Source organism: Emys orbicularis, chromosome 8, assembly GCF_028017835.1.
Source record: "Emys orbicularis isolate rEmyOrb1 chromosome 8, rEmyOrb1.hap1, whole genome shotgun sequence".
In the NCBI taxonomy this organism is placed as follows: domain Eukaryota; kingdom Metazoa; phylum Chordata; order Testudines; family Emydidae; genus Emys; species Emys orbicularis.
The window spans coordinates 25,531,373-25,551,496 of NC_088690.1; the positions used below are offsets into that span (position 1 = coordinate 25,531,373).

At 44.2% G+C, this 20,124-nt stretch overlaps 2 protein-coding genes across 2 annotated transcripts in view; one reads left to right on the forward strand and one right to left on the reverse strand.

The window, feature by feature from the left end:
- Positions 1 to 11,695, reverse strand: part of USP33 (ubiquitin specific peptidase 33) — a 97,562-nt gene extending 85,867 nt beyond the window's left edge. The window contains exon 1 of the mRNA XM_065409014.1: positions 11,580 to 11,695. The gene's annotated coding sequence lies outside the window, so the exon portion shown is untranslated. The remainder of the gene's footprint in view (positions 1 to 11,579) is intronic.
- A 387-nt stretch (positions 11,696 to 12,082) lies between these two features.
- The window catches only part of MIGA1 (mitoguardin 1), a 56,399-nt gene continuing 48,357 nt past the window's right edge, over positions 12,083 to 20,124 (forward strand). Inside the window, exons 1-2 of the mRNA XM_065409290.1 lie at positions 12,083 to 12,119; positions 14,128 to 14,297. Coding sequence (XP_065265362.1) covers positions 14,199 to 14,297 — 99 coding nt within the window. The 5' untranslated portion in view covers positions 12,083 to 12,119; positions 14,128 to 14,198. The remainder of the gene's footprint in view (positions 12,120 to 14,127; positions 14,298 to 20,124) is intronic.

The window sequence follows — 20,124 nt, forward strand, 5'->3', positions numbered from 1 at the left end:
ACTATATTTGCCCTTTTCCAGTCTTCTGGAACCTCTCCCATCTTCCAAGACATTTTAAAGATAATCACTAATGGCTCAGATATCTTCTCCAGTCAGCTCCTTGAGTATTCTAGGATGCATTTCATCAGGTCCTGGCGCCTTGAAGACATCTAATTTGTCTAAGTAATTTTTAACTTTTTCTTTCCCTATTTTAGCCTCTGATCTTACCTCATTTTCACTGGCATTCACTATGTTAGACACTGACAATTGCACCTTCAGCCTTTCCTCATCCTCTCTATAGCCCAGATAAGTTGGCATCCCTCTTCTTCTCTTTCTCCAAATCCTCCTTCAAGGAACCCACCAATCTCATGGTTTCACTTACTTCGTCTATGCCAATGCTTCCCAATTTTACATCTTGTCCACCCTTGACCAATCTCTGGTTACATCTACACTTAAACTACTACAGTGGTGCAGCTGCATTGCTGTAGAGCAATCAGTGTGGCCACTCAGTACAGCGACCGGAAGGGTTCTCCTGTTACCATAGTGAATCCACCACTCCGAGAGATGGTAACAAGGTCTATGCAAGAATTATTTCGTTGACCCAGCGCTGTCTACACTAGGAGTTAGGTCAGCTTAACTATGTCACTCAGGGATGTGAATTTTTTATACCGATGAGCGATGTGGCTGGGTAGACTTAACTTTTTAACGTAGTAGTCTTACCTACTGAACCATCTTCCAAATATCTCATCCAGTTGCCATCTCAAACTCACTCCAAATCAACTTTCTGTTTTTTCTACCTTCACAATCACCATTGATTACAACCCTATCCTACCAATTAAAAAGGCCGAATTAAGTTATTTGTAGATGAAACGATGCACTGTTTGGGTTTGGTTTAGTCTTTGATTGGTTACCTGAGGTTACAGAGGGAAGAAAAGCTGCTGCTTTTATCTTTTACCAAACTATATTTTAAATGTATGTCAAAGATGCCTAGAACCAAGTAAATATGCTTTTTAAAACTACATTATAAATCAAAACAATTAAATGAGCAGGGTTAACATCAAAACCTTTTATTTCTAAATTCAATATTTTCTCCACTTATCTGGGCCATTTTAGCTCCTCTTGAATGTAGAATAAGGAAATACTTTTGTTAGTGCAATACAGCCTCCCACAGGGAGACAGCACAACAATTGTGATACAAGCATTTACTTTTGATGGAAGATCTTTTGAAAATGTCAAAGTTTAATAGAGTTAACATTCATTAACACAGTAGCAAAATTATAAAAACAAACAAACTTACTTTATGAGCCAAAATGTTCTGACTTGGCAAGGCTAGAGTACTGTTGCAAACCAGTACAAATATCTTCCAAGCCCTGGTACCAGAACAGCGATTAGAAGTTAAAAAATGTCATACCCAAGACCAAGCTGCAACTAGAGAAGTGTTCCTCAAATTATTTAAACCAAGTCTCTATTTGCAGAATAATTTTAATTTTCCTGCCAAATGCTGCAATGAAGATGGTTTTCTGGATCAAAATGAATATAAACGTAACTGTACTTTTCATGTTTAAAAATATATGAAAGATTTTGCTCTTACACATTTTCTTACAATTAGATAAAATCTAAGCTGAAGTGAAAGTTTCAAAATGGTGAATCCTCCACAATTTCCTTTAACATTAATAAACTCCAGTTAGAATGAAGAAAGCCACTGAGTATATGGAAGGAGTAGCAGAAATGAAGGCTTCTTTTTGCACTTATTACAAGCCCTACCAAGGCATTAGAAATGGGTGACTGGGTTTTGAATAAAGTCTACCCCAGCTGAAAACCTCAGTACTGTTTTAAGGCTGAAGATCAACAAAAATGCTTCACTTAGAAGGAAGGGTATAATGGATTAGTAAGGCCTAAAGGCTTAATTATTTTATGTAATAAGATTTCTGAATGTATTACTCCCGGTAATACAAAGCAAGCTAGCAGCGAGTTCATCTTGTATTACTGGATTAGTAACTAACAAGCTGCTTTAAACCTCTGGAATTGTGCCTCGAGTCCAACCTGCAGTCCTGAACAAACTAAGATTGAGGAGTTCAGCTGAACCTTTCATGCAGTTAATCCAAGATCACAAATTCAGCTCCTATTTTTCCTACATGCAGCCTGTACCAAAGAGCAATCTGGAATCAAGAACATATATTCTCACATATGTCCATCTATGATGAATGACCTCCATTAGCACTAGGCAGCAGTTACTGGCTTATACAGGGAATCCCATACTAATACCAGACCCTCATATAGATGCGATCAAAAGGCTTCTCTCTTTTTGTTACCAAAATTAATTCCTTCCTTTCTTTCCTTCTATCCCTGTGGCCAAGAAACCAACTCATGTTCTGGTGCCTTATCCTTTCTTGACTACTGTAGTCTCCTCCTTGCTCGCCTCTCCTTTTTCCATTTTCCACCTTTTCTACTCCATCTAAAATACAGGGGCTAAGATTATCTTCCTTTCTCATTGCTCTGACCACATCTCTCCCTCCCACAGTAGCCACTTCTCAAATATATGCACTGACTTCAATGTTCTCCTTTAAACTTTCAAAGTACTCCATAAGCTCCACCTCTGTCCTCAGTACTCCATTCCACTTTGTAGTTAGTCCTGTGTCCATGGCTCACTTCCAGCTTGGTGCCCTTTTTCACTTTTATTATTTGTATGACTGTAGCATCTAGAAAGAGGGGTGGCAAACTTTCTGGCCCGAGGACCACATCGGGGTTGCGCAACTGTATGGAGGGCCAGGTAGGGAAGGCTGTGCCTCCCCAAACAGCCTGGCCCCTGCCCCCTATCCGCCCCCTCCCACTTCCCGCCCCCTGACTGCCCCCCTCAGAACCCGCAACCCATCCAACCCCCCCTGCTCCTCGTCCCCTGACCGCCCCCTCCCGGGACCCCCACCCCCACCCAACCCCCCTGCTCCCTGTCCCCTGACTGCCCCGCCCCTTATCCACACCCCCGCCCCCTGACAGCCACCCCGGGACTCCCACCCCCTATCCAACCTCTACTCCTCGTCTCCTGACCACCCCCTCCTGGGACCCCCTGCCCCTAACTGCCCCCCAGGATCCCACACCCTTATCCAACCCCCCCCCCGCTCCCTGTCCCCTGACTGCCCTCCCGACCCCTATCCACATCCCCACCCCCTGACAGGCCCCCTGGGACTCCCACTCCCCACCCTCCCTGTTCCTCATCCCCTGACCGCCCACCCCCCCCGAACCTCCGTCCCATCCAACCGCCCCCTCCTCCCTGACTGTCCCCCAGTACCCCCCCACTCCCCGCCCCCTTACCAGCAGCAGGAGCTCGCAGCTGTGACACCCGGCCAGAGCCAGCTGCACTCCCCACGCTGCCCAGCGGGAGCGGCAGGCCAGAGTGCGGCCTGCGCAGTGGCATGGCTGCGGGGGAGAGGACGGGGACTAGGGTCCCCGGCCGGGAGCTCAGGGGCCAGGCAGGACAGTCCCGCGGGCCGTAATTTGCCCACGTCTGATCTAGAGGACCCAGCTCAGATTGAGACCCCACTGTGCTTGGCAACATACAGACATTGAAAGACAGGTGTCACAGGTTGTCATCCCTGGGGTGCAGTCTGGGAGCTGTGAGAAACCGCTGCATCCCTATAACCACTCAGTTGAGTTGGCCCAGCTCCCACTGCTTTCTATGGTTGGAGACACAGCCAGCCCAACCCAGGCCCTGTTAATACCCAACACGATAGCAGGTGGCGCCACACATCCAAGCTGAGCTTCCTGAGAGAGCAGCTTCACCCAAGCCACTTAAATACATACAACAGACAGCAGCCAATTTTCCAGCTTTCCAGATTCTCCTTCACCCCTCCCCCCGGAGTATAAACCCCAAATGATACTGTCTTGCACTACACAGGGAACCGTACACCGTAAGCTCAGAGAGTTTGCTCTTCCCTCAACGTGGAGAGGAATATGCAACAGTCTTTGCCCCTTGAGCTACAATATTCATATACTTCACTCCAACTCACTGATTTAGATAAAGCAAAACCAAATTTATTAACTACAAAAGATTTTAAGTGATTATAAGGGATAGTAAATAGAAAAAATGCAAACTAAGCTTAATATACTAAATAGATTGGATATGAATTAGCAGATTCTCACCCTGAGAAATGATACAAGCAGGCTGCACATTCTTAAGAGCAAGCTGCACTTGCTTTACAGCTTGAACTCCCCAGGTCTTTCATACACAGGCTTGAAATCTCTTTAGCCTGCATCCAACACTTTCCCCAGTTCAGTTTTTGTTCCTCTGGTGTTTCCAGAAGCCGTCTTGTGTGGGGAGTGAAGAACGTGAGATGATGTCACTCACCGCTTTACATAGCTTTTGCATATGGTGGGAACCCGTTGTTTCAAAACTTGGTTCCCAGACCTGTTTGTGGAAAAATACTGACATCCCGAGATGGAGTCCAGAATCATGTCCTTGTAGAGTCATAGCAGCCATTACTTACAGTCTGTCTGTAGCATTCTCAGGAAGGCTCACCAGGTGGGGGATAAGCTTCTCCTAAGGCCTACTGTTTTTCCTAATGGCCCATTGCCCTGAATAGGCCCTTCCCCACCATCTAGACTGAAAGCATCTCGCCTAGTGGGCATCACCCAGGTATAACTACATTTGAAACACAGATACAGTCAATATTCATAACTTCAGATACAAAAATGATACATACATACAAGTCGGATAAGCATATTTACCAATGACATCCTACGTGACCCATCTTGCATAATATGCATCATAATTATGCCACAATCATATCATAATATCATCATGAAAAATATGGGGTGCGGTGTCACAACAAGTCCTACCCCCAAAAAGTAGGCACAAAGGATAAAAGGGGAAACAAAGGCACAGAGAACTGAAACAACTCAATGAGGAGGAAAAAATAACAACAGAAAATGTGAAAATGATAGGTGCTTAATGACTTTTTTGTTTCGGTTTTCACCAAGAAGGTTGGTGATGATTGGACGTCTAACATAGTGAATGCCAGTGAAAATGAGGTACTATCAGAAGAGGCTAAAATAGGGAAAGAACAAGTTAAAAATTACTTAGACAAATTAGATGTCTTCAAGTCACCAGGGCCTGATGAAATGCATCCTAGAATACTCAAGGAGCTGACTGAGGAGATATCTGAGCCATTAGCGATTATCTTCGAGAAGTCATGGAAGACGAGAGATTCCAGAGGACTAGAAAAGGGCAAATATAGTGCCTATCTATAAAAAGGGAAATAAAGACAACCCGGGGAATTACAGACCAGTCAGCTTAATTTCTGTACAAAGATAGATAATGGAGCAAATAATTAAGCTATCAATTTGCAAACATCTAGACGATAATAAGGTGATAAGTAATAGTCAGTATGGATTTGTCAAAAACAAATTGCGTCAAACCAACCTGATAGCTTTCTTTGACAGGATAACAAGCCTTGTGGACAGGGGGAAGTGGCAGACTTGACTTTAGTAAGGCTTTTGATACTGTCTCACATGACCTTCTCATAAAGAAACTAGGGAAATGCAACCTAGATGGAGCTACTATACCGTGGGTGCAAAACTGGTTGGAAAACCGTTCCCGGAGAGTAGTTATCAGTGGTTCACAATCATGCTGGAAGGGCATAACGAGTGGGGTCCCGCAGGGATCAGTTCTGGGTCCGGTTCTGTTCAACACCTTCATCAATGATTTAGATAATGGTGTAGAGAGTACACTTATAAGGTTTGCGGACGATACCAAGCTGGGAGGGACTGCAAGTGCTTTGGAGGATAGGATTAAAATTTAAAATGATCCGGACAAACTGGAGAATTGGTCTGAAGTAAATAGGATGAAATCTGATAAGGACAAATGCACAGTACTCCACTTAAGAAGGAACTATCAGTTGCACACATACAAAATGGGAAATGACTAGGAAGGAGTACTGTGGAAAGGGATCTTGGGGGCAAAGTGGATCACAAGCTAAATATGAGTTAGCAGTGTAACGCTGTTGCAAAAAAAGCGAACATGATTCTGGGATGTATTAGCAGCAGTGGTGTAAGCAAGACACAAGAAGAAATTCTTCCGCTCTACTCCGTGCTGATTAAGCCTCAACTGGAGTATTGTGTCCAGTTCTGGGCACCATATTTCAGGAAGGATGTGTACAAATTGGAGAAAGTCCAGAGAAGAGCATCAAAAATGATTCAAGGTCTAGAAAACATGACCTATGAGGGCAGACTGAAAAAATTCAGTTCGTTGAGTCTGGAAAAGAGAAGACCGAGAGGGGACATGATAACAGTTTTCAAGTATGTAAAAGGTTGTTATGAGGAGGAGAGAGAAAAATTGTTCTTCTTAACCTCTGAGGATAGGACAAGAAGCAATGGGCTTAAATTGCAGCAATGGAGGTTTAGGTTGGACATTAGGAAAAACTTCCTGTCAGGGTGGTTAAACCCTGGAATAAATTGCGTAGAGAGGTTGTGGCATCTCCATCATTGGAGATTTTTAAGAACAGGTTAGACAAACACTTGTCAGGAATGATCTAGATAATTAGTCCTTCCACAAGTGCAGGGGACTGGACTAGATGTTCCCTTGAGGTCCCTTCCAGTTCTATGATACTGTGTGACTTTTGGGCAAGTTCACAGAAAGACAGTAGCAGAGGTGGGAACAGAACCCAAGTCTCCTCATACCTAGTTCACTGTCCTACCCATGGGACCATAGCGCCTCTCAAGTGGCTACTGTTCATTTGGAAAAACCTTCCAGTTAATGTGCTCCTACTTCCCTCCATTGTCTTCCCAAAAGCTTCTATCAGGATGTTCATTCTATCAAGCACTGGTCTCTATGGCTTTTAGCCAATATGGTCAGGGGAACAATCCCACGCTACAATGTCCCTAAACCTCCAACTGCCAGAAGCTGGGACTGGATGACAGAGGATGGATCACTCATAATTACCCTGTCCTGTTCCTTCCCTCTGAAGCACCTGGCACTGGACACTTTCAGAAGATAGGATACTGGGTTAGATGGACCACATCACTGCCCCAGTATGGACATTCTTATGTTCTTGTATATTGTACCATATGGTCATTGAACCAATCATGCCTTTGCTTTTCAAGATATGACCTGTTACTTATTTAGCACATTTTCATTTACCAGGTAAGTGACCATGTATAGCACCATGTACAACTGTGGTCCTACAGAAGTAAGGTAATGACACTGTTAGGCTCATCTTAAAAATCCAAGTATATTATATAATACTCTTTCATAAGTGTTCTGCTGAGCAGATTTGACAATTAGAGCAATGTGAATGGCATCTTAAATCATCATGTTAGGCAGCCTCTTTTTTCATTTACTACTTATAATTCCACAGCACCATAGACTTGCATAGTGCTTAACACTGAAGAACCATCTCATCCATAAAGGTCCTATCATTGAAAAGGGTCCCTAACCCCTCAAACATTGAGATAGACAATTCAGATAGCACCAAAAGCATCCGACAGGCTCATGCACAGAACCTGAAGCTTACACCCTGTTTCCACTTAGATTTAGATAGCATCACGATATATTAAAACAAAATATAAAGTATTTAATGTAAGCCATTGTTTTCATCTACCTCACTTAACTATAGAAATTCTATAGTGTACTGCAGGGGTAGGCAACCTATGGCACACGTGCCAAAGGCGGCACGCGAGCTGATATTCAGTGGCACTCACACTGCCCAGGTCCTGGCCACCGGTCTGGGAGGCTCTGCATTTTAATTTAATTTTAAATGAAACTTCTTAAACATTTTAAAAACTTTATTTACTTTACATACAACAATAGTTTAGTTATATATTATAGATTTATAGAAAGAGACCTTCTAAAAACGTTAAAATGTATTACTGGCACGCGAAACCTTAAATCAGAGTGGATAAATGAAGACTCGGCACACCACTTCTGAAAGGTTGCTGACCCCTGGTGTACTGGAATGAATACATAAATACACACATCCCACTTCCTTCATTATGTTGAAGTCCTTAAAATATACAACTATTTTACCAGGTGATTTCATAGGACTTTTTCCTGATTGCTAATCAATATATACTAATATATAATGAACAGATCCAAATAAGTTTTGCAGGATTCTGAAAGAATTCATGTTCATCAAGATTAAACATACAGAAATAAAATCATGAGGAAACAAAGTCTTAGTCTGGGCACAAATAGAAAAATAATGCAGTTTATGTTAAGACTGTTTATTAAAAATACAACATTCAGAAAAGTTAATCAATAAAGATAGTGATTGCCTTATATGGTATTACATGCCAGTCATGGAAATGTAATTATCTTATGTAAGTAATTAAAAAAAAGTTGACCACTAATAAGAGTTAAAAGGATTTAAAAAAAAAAAAAAAAAAAAAAAAAACCACACACACACACCCAAAGACCATCACTTTGAACTTTGGGAAGAAATAAATGTGGATCAAATTTGGCTCTAATCCTGCAACTGGCTCCATGATGGCATAAGGGTTTGCCTGCGTAGATCAAGTTTTAGGATCAGGGTCTTTGTTTGCAACTGTGTTCACTTCAATAACCAGACATTCAAGTGCACTTATTTCATTTTTTTTCCAATAAAAGAAATATGGCTGCAGTGCTGTTAATGCAACATTATACCTGCAGATTTAAATATACAAAAGTCAAGAAATTCAAAGTTATGGGTCTTTCAGCAACTGTTATGCCACCACTTGTACATTAAAAATAAATAAATAACTGCATTCAATTCACAGTATTGCAAAGTACGTGTCCAAATAAGCTTCAGATTTATGTATCCAAATAATTAATTTGTAGATTTTTCTATCAAATAGCTGTGTGTGTGTGTGTATATATATATATATAGTGTGTGTGTGTGTGTGTGTGTGTGTGTGTATATATATATATAGTGTGTGTGTGTGTGTGTGTGTGTGTGTGTCTCACATAAATATAAAGGGAAGGGTAACCACCTTTCTGTATACAGTACTATAAAATCCCTCCTGGCCAGAGGCACAAAATCCTCTTACCTGTAAAGGGTTAAGAAGCTCAAGTAACCTGGCTGGCACCTGACCAAAAGGACCAATAAGGGGACAAGATACTTTCAAATCTGCGGGGGGGCTTTGTTCTGTCTGTTCCATGTGGCTTTTGCCAGACACAGATCAAAGAAGCAAGCAATCCAACTCCTACAGAGTTAGTAAGTATTTAGCAAGGAAATGCGTTAGATTATCTTTTGTTTTGGCTAGTGAATTTCTCTGTGCTGGGGGGAATGTGTATTCCTGTTTTTTTCTTTTTGTAACTAAAGTTTTGCCTAGAGTGAAATCCTCTGTGTTTTGAATCTGATTGCCTGTGAGATTATCTTCCATTCTAATCTTACAGAGGTACTCCTTTGACCTTTTTTCTTTCTAGTAAAGTTCGTTTTTTTTAAAGAATCTGATTGGGTTTTTTAGTATCCTAAAAACCCAAGGCTGGTCTGTGCTCATCTTGTTTATTCTCAAGCCTCCCCAGGAAAGGGGGTGTAGGTCTTGGGGGGATATTTTGGGGAAATAAGACTCCAAGTAGTCCTTTCCCTGCTTCTTTGTTTGAATCACTTGGTGGGGGCAGCGTTTACCTAATCCAAGGTACAAGGAAGAATTTGTGCCTTGGGGAAGTTTTAACCTAAGCTGGTAGAAATAAGTTTAGGGGGTCTTTCATGCAGGTCCCCACATCTGTACCCTAAAGTTCAGACATGTCAGGATTCCCTCCCCACTCTGAGGTGGTTACCCTTCCCTTTATATTTATGACAGTTTGGGTGTGTGTGTATATGTATGTGTGTATACACACACATATATACACACACACACAAACATATACACACACACACGTGATAAATGCACACAAAATTATCCAGTCCTTTCAAAAATCCTGCTACAATAGGTCTTGATCTCCTGCAGCAGTAATTTCCTCATGTTGACTATAAAAACGTAGCTTTTCACATTTATTTTGAGTTTTGAGCATCTTTGTTCCTGCATTAAGAGATGTGACAAAAGGAACATCGCTTCTATTTTCACTTTATCCTTTAATTTACCAATTGACTAAAGTTGCTTTACATTCTTCTTCCCAGAAGTAATCTCCCACCACTTCATTTTATGTAAACTCCATCAATACATCTATTCTATCCTTACAACATCAACAACGCTTTATCAGCCCAGACACAAAATCTACTTTTCCACACTTATTATGAAACGCTGCCATATTGTTAGTCAACTGCCAATAGCATGTTCAGTGATAACACTGAGAAGAATAAAAGAAAATACTGTCCCTGCTCTGAGATGCAAAACTCACCCTAGGCAAATAGTATTTTTACAGGCAAACCATTTTCATTACCCTTTGTTCTTGTAATTCCTGTGCTCTCTCAATAAAAGGAAACTCAAAATAAAACCACACTCAAAATGAGAGTATGCTCTTTAGGTATAAGGTCATTTGTTTAATTTTCCATCCTATTTTGATACATCCAAACAACTCATTTACTTTTTTTAAAATTAAAAATTCCACTAATACAGCATAGGGAACTGTACACCCTAATTCTATGAGGATTCTGCTAGCCCAGAGTCCACCATCATGTAGAAGTTTAGATTGGTTTTCACAATAATGAGCCTATTGCAGTATTTGTTTGGCACATTTTATCTACTGCTTACATTTACAAGCATTATAGCAACAAGAGAAATGTGTCTAGGTTTCATTTTATGGGCAAGCATGCTGTCCTATCCCTTCATTCGATTAGATCTTTCTGAAGTTTGTGTCCATGCCCCTTAGCTATCACCACCGTAAAATAAATGTAAATCACCGGCAAATACTGCCACATGCTTATGTACCTTACACCCCGAACCTCAGAACGGTAATACTTTAATACTGGGGCTAAGAAACTATTAACATCCTAGGAAAACTCCGCTTAGGGAGACTTGATGTTCACAGCTACCCACCCATCTGTTCCAGCAGAGCACCCACACTCTGAAGACCCCTCCTCGCTCAGGCGGCCCAATGGCTGATGCTGCAGCAACGCGAGCGGCTCTGAGCGAGCAAACCGAGGCGCACTGAGCGGGACTGGCCCTTGGGAGCGGACAGCAGCGCCGAGCAGACCCCGCCGCACACCCGCCCCTGACAGGCCCATTACACAGCGCAACCAAGGGCAAACCTGCTTAGCGGCCACCAGACCCGCCTCTGGTGCTGGCCTCTCCACCGCGCTCCCTCCCGCCGGCTACCGCCGCCCCTCTCGTGAGTTACGGAACGAGCAGCACCTTCCGCCCCGCCGGCTCGGGGAGTGGCACTGACCGAGAACAGGCTCTACATGACCGCTGCCTAGGAGGGGCCGGGGCACCGGCGGCGCAAGGAGGCGGCCTCGCACGAGGAGGGCGGGTCCGAAGGGGGGCCGTGCCGGGCCCGAGCAGCGCTGGGGATTGGCGGAGGCGGCAGTGTCAGAGCCCGGGCGCGAGGGGAAGGGCCCGCCCGCCTCAGGGAAGGAGCCACTAGGGAGAGGGTCATTTCTCCGCAGGAAGGACCCAGCGCCCAGACGAGGCCGCAGGCGACGTGCGGAGGTTGGCGTTCGGGCCGCGGACTCGCTGCGCGGCGGACTTACCTGGTTCGCGGTGCCCAGTTCACAGGGACCCCGCTATTCGCTTGTCCCTCGCTGCCCGCAGCGGCGGTTCCTTCCGCTTCGCCTGCTGCTGTCTGCCCCGGACGCTGATGTGCGCCCCTCACAAAGATGGCGATGCTTGGTTATATGTCCCGCACACATTCCGATAGCTTCGCCCCGCACAAAGATGGCGGTACTGGGCGTATCGCACATTCCGATAGCTTCGCCCCGCACAAAGATGGCGGTACTGGGCGTATCGCACATTCCGATAGCTTCGCCCCGCACAAAGATGCGGTGCTGGGTGTATTTCACACATTCAGATAGCTTCGCCCCGCACAAAGATGGCGGTGCTGCGTATCTCATTCACGGGTTTGTCCCACACTGAGATGGCGGGGACTGACTCTCGCACTGTATTACCCACGTGGTGTAGATGGCGACTCCCTCCCGCCCGTGTTTCTTTTTTTGACACCGGAAGTAGATCTCCTGTCTGTCTCCTAGCAGCGGGCGGGTGAGGGCACTGGTTGCTGTTCTCACCCCCGGCAGGTAACTTGGGGCGTCGGCTGGAGCCTTGCAGCGCAGCCTGGGGGGAGGGAGCCTTTGTCTGCGCATGGGGGGGTGTTGTGCTGTGTGTTCGTCCCTTAGCTGGCTGCGGCCATTTCTCGGGGCGGGTCCTCCTCCTGAGCGGGTAAGGGCAGAGCGAGGCCCCTCACTGGTCCCTCCCCGCCCTGGCCTCGGGGGGCCCCGAACCCGTGCAGCGCGTAGACTGCGCTGTGAGCGCCCCGCGTGACCCGGGTCCCGGTGGCACGGGGGGGCTCGGCGCTGCCCAGACGTGGGGACCGGGCCTCTGCGCGCGCAGACCGGCTGGGTGTTAAGCGAGGGGCCCTATGAGCACCTAGCGCGGAACACTAAGCCAGGTGGAGGCAGCTCTCAGCCACCCCGGGGCAGGTGTGCCCCCCGCCCCAGCGGCAGGCTGCGGGGGTTTGCTAGCGCCAGCCCGCCTGAGGCGGGGACAAGCGTGCTCTGTTCGGAGCGCCTCGGAGGTGGGGCTGGCAGAGAGGGGAAAAGGACCATCCTTCCCCAGGAACATCAAGGAGACAGAGTCCAGGCTGGGTGGATAGTTTAGGATGGAGAGAAATTTCTCTGCCTTTCCCCATATGATGGGGTGGCCAGACTGCAGCGCGTGAGCTGTGTGTACTATGTAGCTCTTTACCATTAAAGTGTGACTCATGGATCCCCCCCATATATTCCTTGGGGCTTCTCCCAGAAATAACTGGTGCTGGCTGGGGGGGGGGGGCACAATTTAAAGGTTAACCTCCCGCCCCAAGCTTGAGTCAGGTCCCACCAGACATGCTTCCCCTCTTATCCTCTGTGGCCCCTCCCTGCAGCTCCCAAGTGTTAGCTCCCTGTGGAGAGAGAATGGCAAACAGGTAGGAGCTGCAGGGAGAGGCCTCCCTGCTTTAGCTCTACAAAGAGAGGCAGCAGCAAGCAGCAGCTTTTCCTGCTGCGCCCAGCTGTTTGCTGCTGCCTTTCACCATGGCCACAGCTCTCGAGCTCCAGCAGCTGCCCTGCAGGGAGGAGGCCTGGCAGCACCGGTCCAGCAAACCCTGTGACTGAGCCGGTCCAGCAAACCCTGGCAAAAATATGGGGGGTCGTGTGACCCCCCCATGCCCTTCCCCCATGCATTGCCTCTGGCTTCTGCCAATGGGGACAGGGGTCTCGGGGCTTCAGCCCTGCCGGATGCGTCTGCCAGGTCTTGGGGCTGAAGCCCCGAGCCCCGGCAGTTACACCCCGGCTCTCGAACTTCTGAAGATTGTCATATCCTGCTCAGAGGGTCTCCTCCTGCCATATGATGAACTACTTGACAGGTACCAATTGGCCTGTCTCTACAACTGACCCTACAGCCTGTCTGTGTGGGCTTTCTGCTTTTTTGTTTACTCCAGTAAGTAGTTTGTCCAAAGGAGACTTGTATCTAGAATTCTTACTACATTTTACTTTGTATCTGGCTTTATTGAGAGTAAATAGTGAAATTCCCTTTAAGAAATGGAAACTGTAGCAACTTTGAGCAGCCATGTTATTCCCCATTATGTGATTGTAGGAGATTCATACCTTAAAGGGGAGAGAAGCTACTTCAGGTGCTTAAACTCTATGGTCACTGATTATTCAATTTTAAGATTTCAAAATCTTTTTAGACAGCAGATTTTGTTTCCTAAGAAATAGAGATCATGACTTGTAGAAGTAAATTCGGTATGGAGGTTATGCATAATAAAAGAATTGAAGTCTCTATCTTGCAAGCTGTTCCATGTGTGGATCCCCATGATTGAATATGGGGATCTTTCTCTACAGAGTAGTTAAAAGTATTTCGGCCTAATTTTATCTCTGTTTTTCACCCTATTCTTGGTAGTTGCTACTGAGAACACTAGTTTCACCCCTTCATATAAACGTTATCCAAAATAAACATGCATCCTATAATGTAAGGTTGTTGGAAGTTTTCAGAAGAAAGCTATTTATATGCTTGTGATATATAATTTAACATGTAATTTTCATTTCGCAGACTGTAAGATACCATGACTAAAATGTTTTCGAGGTAGTTTCACTTAATGAGGTTATGGGAGAGAAGGAGCCATGTCGGAAGAAGCTGTTAGTGAGACACACTTTTCTTTGAGGACAGCAGCTTTACGGGTATTTGATTTTCCCCTTTCCTGGTATTATTCTGTCATCCAGGTAATTAATATATTTCAGTAGTCTCATTTGTGGTGGTCTTTTTTTAGAAACAGATCTGAAAATGTTTCATGGTTAATTTTTACAATGTTTGTTTTAAATAATAATTCAGTTATTCTGTGCATAATATTTGGTAGTAGCAGAGGCTACTCTCTCTGCATTAATATATGCCAGGGGTGGCCAACCTGTGGCTCCGGAGCCACATCCGGCTCTTCAGAAGTTAGTATGCGGTTCCTTGTTATAGGCACCAACTCTGGGGCTGTAGCTACAGGCGCCAACTTTCCAGTGTGCCGGGGGGTACTCACTGTTCAACCCCTGGCTCTGCCACAGAACCTGCCCCCACTCCACCCCTTCCCGCCCCCTCCCCTGAGCCTGCTATGCCCTCGCTCCCCCCCAGCCTCCTACATGCCATGAAACAGCTTATCGGGAGGTGCTGATTGGTGGGGCTGCCAGTGGGCGGGAGGTGCTGGGAGTTGGAGGGGGGGAGTTGATGGGGGGGCTGCTGATGTGTTACTGTGGCTCTTTGGCAATGTACATTGGTAAATTCTGGCTCCTTCTCAGGCTCAGGTTGGCCACCCCGGTATATGCCTTCATTGCAACAAGTCTCTGCCGATAAGTCAAATATCACACTCTTTATGTTCAAACATGATTAATCCTTGAATAGTATTATTTGGTTCATTTCAAAACGTTCTCCTAGAGTGTCGATTTTTTTAATGAACTTGTGTTAATGAATTGTCACACTAAATATAAAGATTAATGAGGTGAGTGTTATTAACTATCAGATTAATTTACAATACAGTAGAACCTCAGAGTTACAAACACCTCAGAAATGGAGGTTGTTCATAGCTCTGAAATGTTACTAACTCTGAATAAAGTATTATGGTTGTTCTTTCAAAAGTTTACAACTGAACATTGGCTTCATATAGCTTTGCAACTTTACTATGCAAAAGAAAAATACTGCTTTTCCTTTATTTTTTTTAGTAGTTTACGTTTAACACAGTACTGTACTGTATTTGCTTTTGTGTGTGTGTGTGTGTGTGTGTCACTGGTGCTGCCTGATATGATTGCGTACTTCCAATTCCAAATAAAGTGTATGGTTAACTGGTCAGTTTGTAACTCTGGTGCTCAGAACTCTGAGGTTGTATTGTGGGTAATACATACACAGGGATGGTCCATAGTTGAGAGTTTCTTGGTTTACATCCAGCCTGTTTTCTATCTTCAACACCCCCTTATAACTGAAAATCTTCAAAAGTTTTAGCTGGTAGCTCTGTGGGTGTCAGGACTGTGGGATGCCCCAGAGCTGGGTTCTGGGAGGGAGTGCCGGTGTCTGAGCCAAGGAGCCCCACGGCTGGGCTCTGGGTGGGGGGCAGAAGGTGTGGGTGTCTGGGTCAGGGGGGCCTCGCAGCTGGGCTCTGATGGAGAGGGGGTGCAGGTGTCTGTGGGGGGGGGGTGCACCGTGGCTGGGCTTTGGGAGAAGAGGGTGTGGGTATCTGGGCTGGGGGTGGAGGGGAGCATGGCTGGGCTCTGGCAGGGAGAGAATCATAGAATATCATGGTTGGAAGGGACCTCGGGAGGTCGTCTAGTCCAACCTCCTGACCAGTCCCCAGACAGATTTTTGCCCTGATCCCTAAATGGCCCCCTCAGGGATTGAACTCACAACCCTTGGTTTAGCAGGCCAATGCTCAAACCACTGAGCTATCCCTCCTGGATGTCTGAGCCGGGGCGAGGGAACCCACAGCTGGGCTCTGGGGGAAGAGGGTGTACATGTCTGGGCTGGGGCCCCCCACAGCTGGGCTCTGGGAGGGAGAAGTTGTGGGTGTCTGACCTTGCAGCTGGACTCTGTGGTGGAGGGAGTGCAGGTGTCTGGGGTGGGCCGCGGCTGGGCTCTTGGGGAGGAAGGTGCAGGTGTCTGGGCAGGGGGGCCCTACGGCTGGGCTCTCAGGGTGGGGGGGGAGAAGGTGTGGTGTGTCAGATCCTGTGGCTGGGCTCGGGGGGGGGGGGGGGGCGAGTGCAAGTGTCTGAAAGGGGCCCGGCGGCTGGGCTCTGGGGGAAGAGGGTACAGGTGTCTCGGCGGGGGGGCCCGGCGGCTGGGTTCTGGGGGAAGAGGGTGCAGGTGTCGGCGCCAGGAGGGCCCCGCAACTGAGCTCTGGTGAGGAGGGGGTGTGGGTGTCTGGGCTGGGGCCATGGCTAGGCTCTGCACGGATGGGGTGTAGGTGTCTGGCCCCGCAGCTAGATTCTGGGGGGAAGGGGCAGAGAAACAGGCTTGTCATATGGATTTCTTTAACTCTCTACTCCTGGGGGGAATCTTTTTGTTGTTGTTGTTGTCTGTATTGTTGCAGAGGTAGTTGCTAATAGGTATTTTGAAGTAAATTACAAAAATAATTGAAACTGGCATAATTATATAGTGTTATTTTGACACATAAAATTTGCAGAATTTTAAAATATTGTGCACAGAATTTTTAATTTTTTGGCACAGAATTCCCTTGTAGGATATTATGGCTGAAGAAAAGGCTATGTCCTGTTGCCCTACTATGTAGAAAAAGGTGGAATGCTAATAGTCTGTAAAATAAATACATAAATAAATAAATAAAATATAAAATTGGATCCAGAACTTGTTCTCCATTTAATCCATACAGCGACATTGACAGGAAATCAAAACTTGATCTACAGTCAGGACCGTCTACAGATGTTTCTAAAAAGTAAATACTGTGATTCATATTTAATTTCAATGTATAAAACCAGTGGCTTCATTAAATACATTATGTATTGAAATACAACTATAAACATTTTTATGGTGTATAACTTTGCATACTTGTTAGTACCCAAAATAAGATTACCCGGTATTTTTCTTGTTTTACTATAAATAATGAGAATAGTCACTGCTGAAATACACTCATTCTTTCTCCTGTAAAATCAGCTCAGATCTCAACTCACTGAGTTCGCTGATCTCACCCTGTGTTGCTGCAATGTTGTAACCAAGCTAATGCACTCTATAAATATTGTGTCCAACTCTGGGATTAATTTTATATCCTAAGGCTCTCCTTTATGTCTGTTCAATTGTTTGCCATCATATATGCATGCACAATTGCATGAAAAATAAATCTGAGAATATCTAATTAATTTGTTTTAAACCTGAATCATATGTAATTCATTATTATAAATAATTGCAACTAGATTTTGATTTAAATACCTGTGTGTATTCTTATATATTCTGTTGATATTTGCTCACTGTAATCTTGTTTTGCAGTGCTGATGGGTTTTTAATGCTTTTCTCTTTGGATTAGTTCTGACAACAGTATTTATTAGGGCTGTCAAGCGATTGAAAAACTAATCATGATTAATCGCACTGTTAAATAATAGTATTCTATTTATATAAATATTTTTGGATGTTTTACACATTTTCAAATACATTGATTTCAATTACAACACAGAATACAAAGTGTACAGTGCTCACTTTATATTTTTTATAAATATTTGCACTGTACAAATAAGAGTATTTTTCAATTCACCTAATACAAGTACTATAGTGCAATCTCCTTCTCATGAAAGTTGAACTTACAAATGTAGAATTATGTACAAAAAATAACTGCATTCAAAAATAAAACAATGTAAAACTTTAGAGCCTACAATTCCCTCAGTCCTACTGCTTGTTCAGCCCATCGCTCAGACAAACAAGATTGTTTACATTTGCAGGAGATAATGCTGCCTGCTTCTTATTTACAATGTCACCTGAAAGTGAGAACAAGTATTTGCATGGTACTGTTGTAGCCAGCGTTGCAAGATATTTACGTGCCAGATGCTCTAAAGATTCAGATGTCCCTTCATTCTTCAACCACCATTGCAGAGGACATGCGTCCATGCTGCTGATGTGTTCTGCTCAATAACGATCCAAAGCAGCGCAGATCAACACTTGTTCATTTTCATCATACATAAGTCAGATGCCACCAGCAGAAGGGACTTCTGAAAGCATGCACCACACCCCATCCTGATCAGATTTTGGAAGGCACTTCAGATTCTTAAATCTTGGGTTGAGTACTGTAGCTAGCTTTAGAAATCTCACAGTGGTACCTTCTTTGCATTTTGTCAAATTAGCAGTGAAAATGTTCTTAAAACGAGCAACATGTGCTGGGTTATCATCCGAGACTGCTATAACATGAAATATATGTCAGAATGCGGGTAAAACCATAGACCAGGAGACATACATGAAGGGGCATATGAATATTTAGCATATCTGGTGTGTAAATACCTTGCAATGCCGGCTACAAAAGTGCCATGCGAACATCTGGTCTCACTTTCAAGTGACATTATAAATAAGCGGGCAGCATTATCTCCCATAAATGTAAACAAACTTGTCTGTCTGAGTGATTGGCTGAACAAGAAGTAGGACTGAGTGGACTTGCAGGCTCTAAAGTTTTACATTGTTTTGTTTTTGAGTGCAGTTATGTAACAACAACAAAAAACTACATTTGAAGTTGCGCTTTCATGACAAAGAGATTGCACTATGGTACTTGTATGAAGTGAATTGAAAAATACTATTTCTTTTATCATTTTTACATTGCAGATATTTGTAATAAAAATAGCAAGTGAGTACTGTACACTTTTGTATTCTGTGTTGTAATTGAAATCAATACATTTGAAAATGTAGAAAAACATCCAAAATATCTAATAAATTTCTATTGGTATTCTGTTGTTTAACAGCGCGATTAAAACTGCAATTGTGATTAATTTTTTTAATCGTGACTTAACTGCAACTAATCAACAGCCCTAGTATTTATATAAACTTGTGTTTTCAATCTTGGACTAGAAACTAGATCTACAGCTCTGGCCAAGATACACTGTGAGGGTGGGGATGAGGGGGCAGAGGTGGCTCTAGACCACTTTCCAGTTGTCTTACCCTGGGATTGGCTAAAGGCTGGCCTTGCCTGCAGTGTAATTTGCAACTTTAGGGCTTCTTTAAATTACACCTGGCTAATTATAGCTCCAAGCAATCTACAGCTGAGGATTGCCAGATGGCTGAGATGCTCCAACCATGCCCCTATTCTGAGGGAGGGGCATGCTGTAAAACCACTATGCCCACCCTCTGTGGGAGCCCCAAAGTGCTGGGTTTCTGTGTTCTGCTCTCTACCACCAAAACAGCATAAATCCACTACTTATGATCTGGCCCCTTATTTTCCATTTAAATAATTTTTTTCTTTACTTTCCTGAACTGTTTGCCACTTCAGATTTTCAGTTTTGTTAATATTTTTAATTCCAGTTGTTGCATATTTAGACTGCTTCTCATTGGTATCTGAACATTACTGTTTATCACATTATATAGAGAGGGATTCATGGAAGAAATTCATAGAAGTTAGAGACTTAGATGCTGTCTAAGGCTATTATATTTAATCACCTAGTTTATTTCTCTGCCAGAGCAGAGTTGTGCTTTATTGTGCATTTATAATGTCGGGTTTTCTTTAAAATTTAATGTTAAAATTTCAAATGGAAGTGGCCTATATCCAGACAAAAATGTAGACGTAAAATATCACTCTGATAGCCAAATACATGTGTTTCAAACTAAAAAAAGGAATAAATTACGTTTCTTAAATTGTGGAAAGAGGAGGGATGCAGATCCAAAAAACATTAGTCCAGTGAGGACTTTGCTGTTCCTCCATGGTTTTTTTGTTTGTTTGTTTTTAAAGCTGTTAGGTAAATAATTTGGAAAGTAGCTATGGTATCTTTGACAGTCACTGAAATTTAAAAATGTTTCAGTGTCAATTCCTTAGGTAGCCAGTAAAATTGTAATAATGCTTTAAAAAGATCCCAACTCTTGGGGTATATCTTTAGTGAAGAT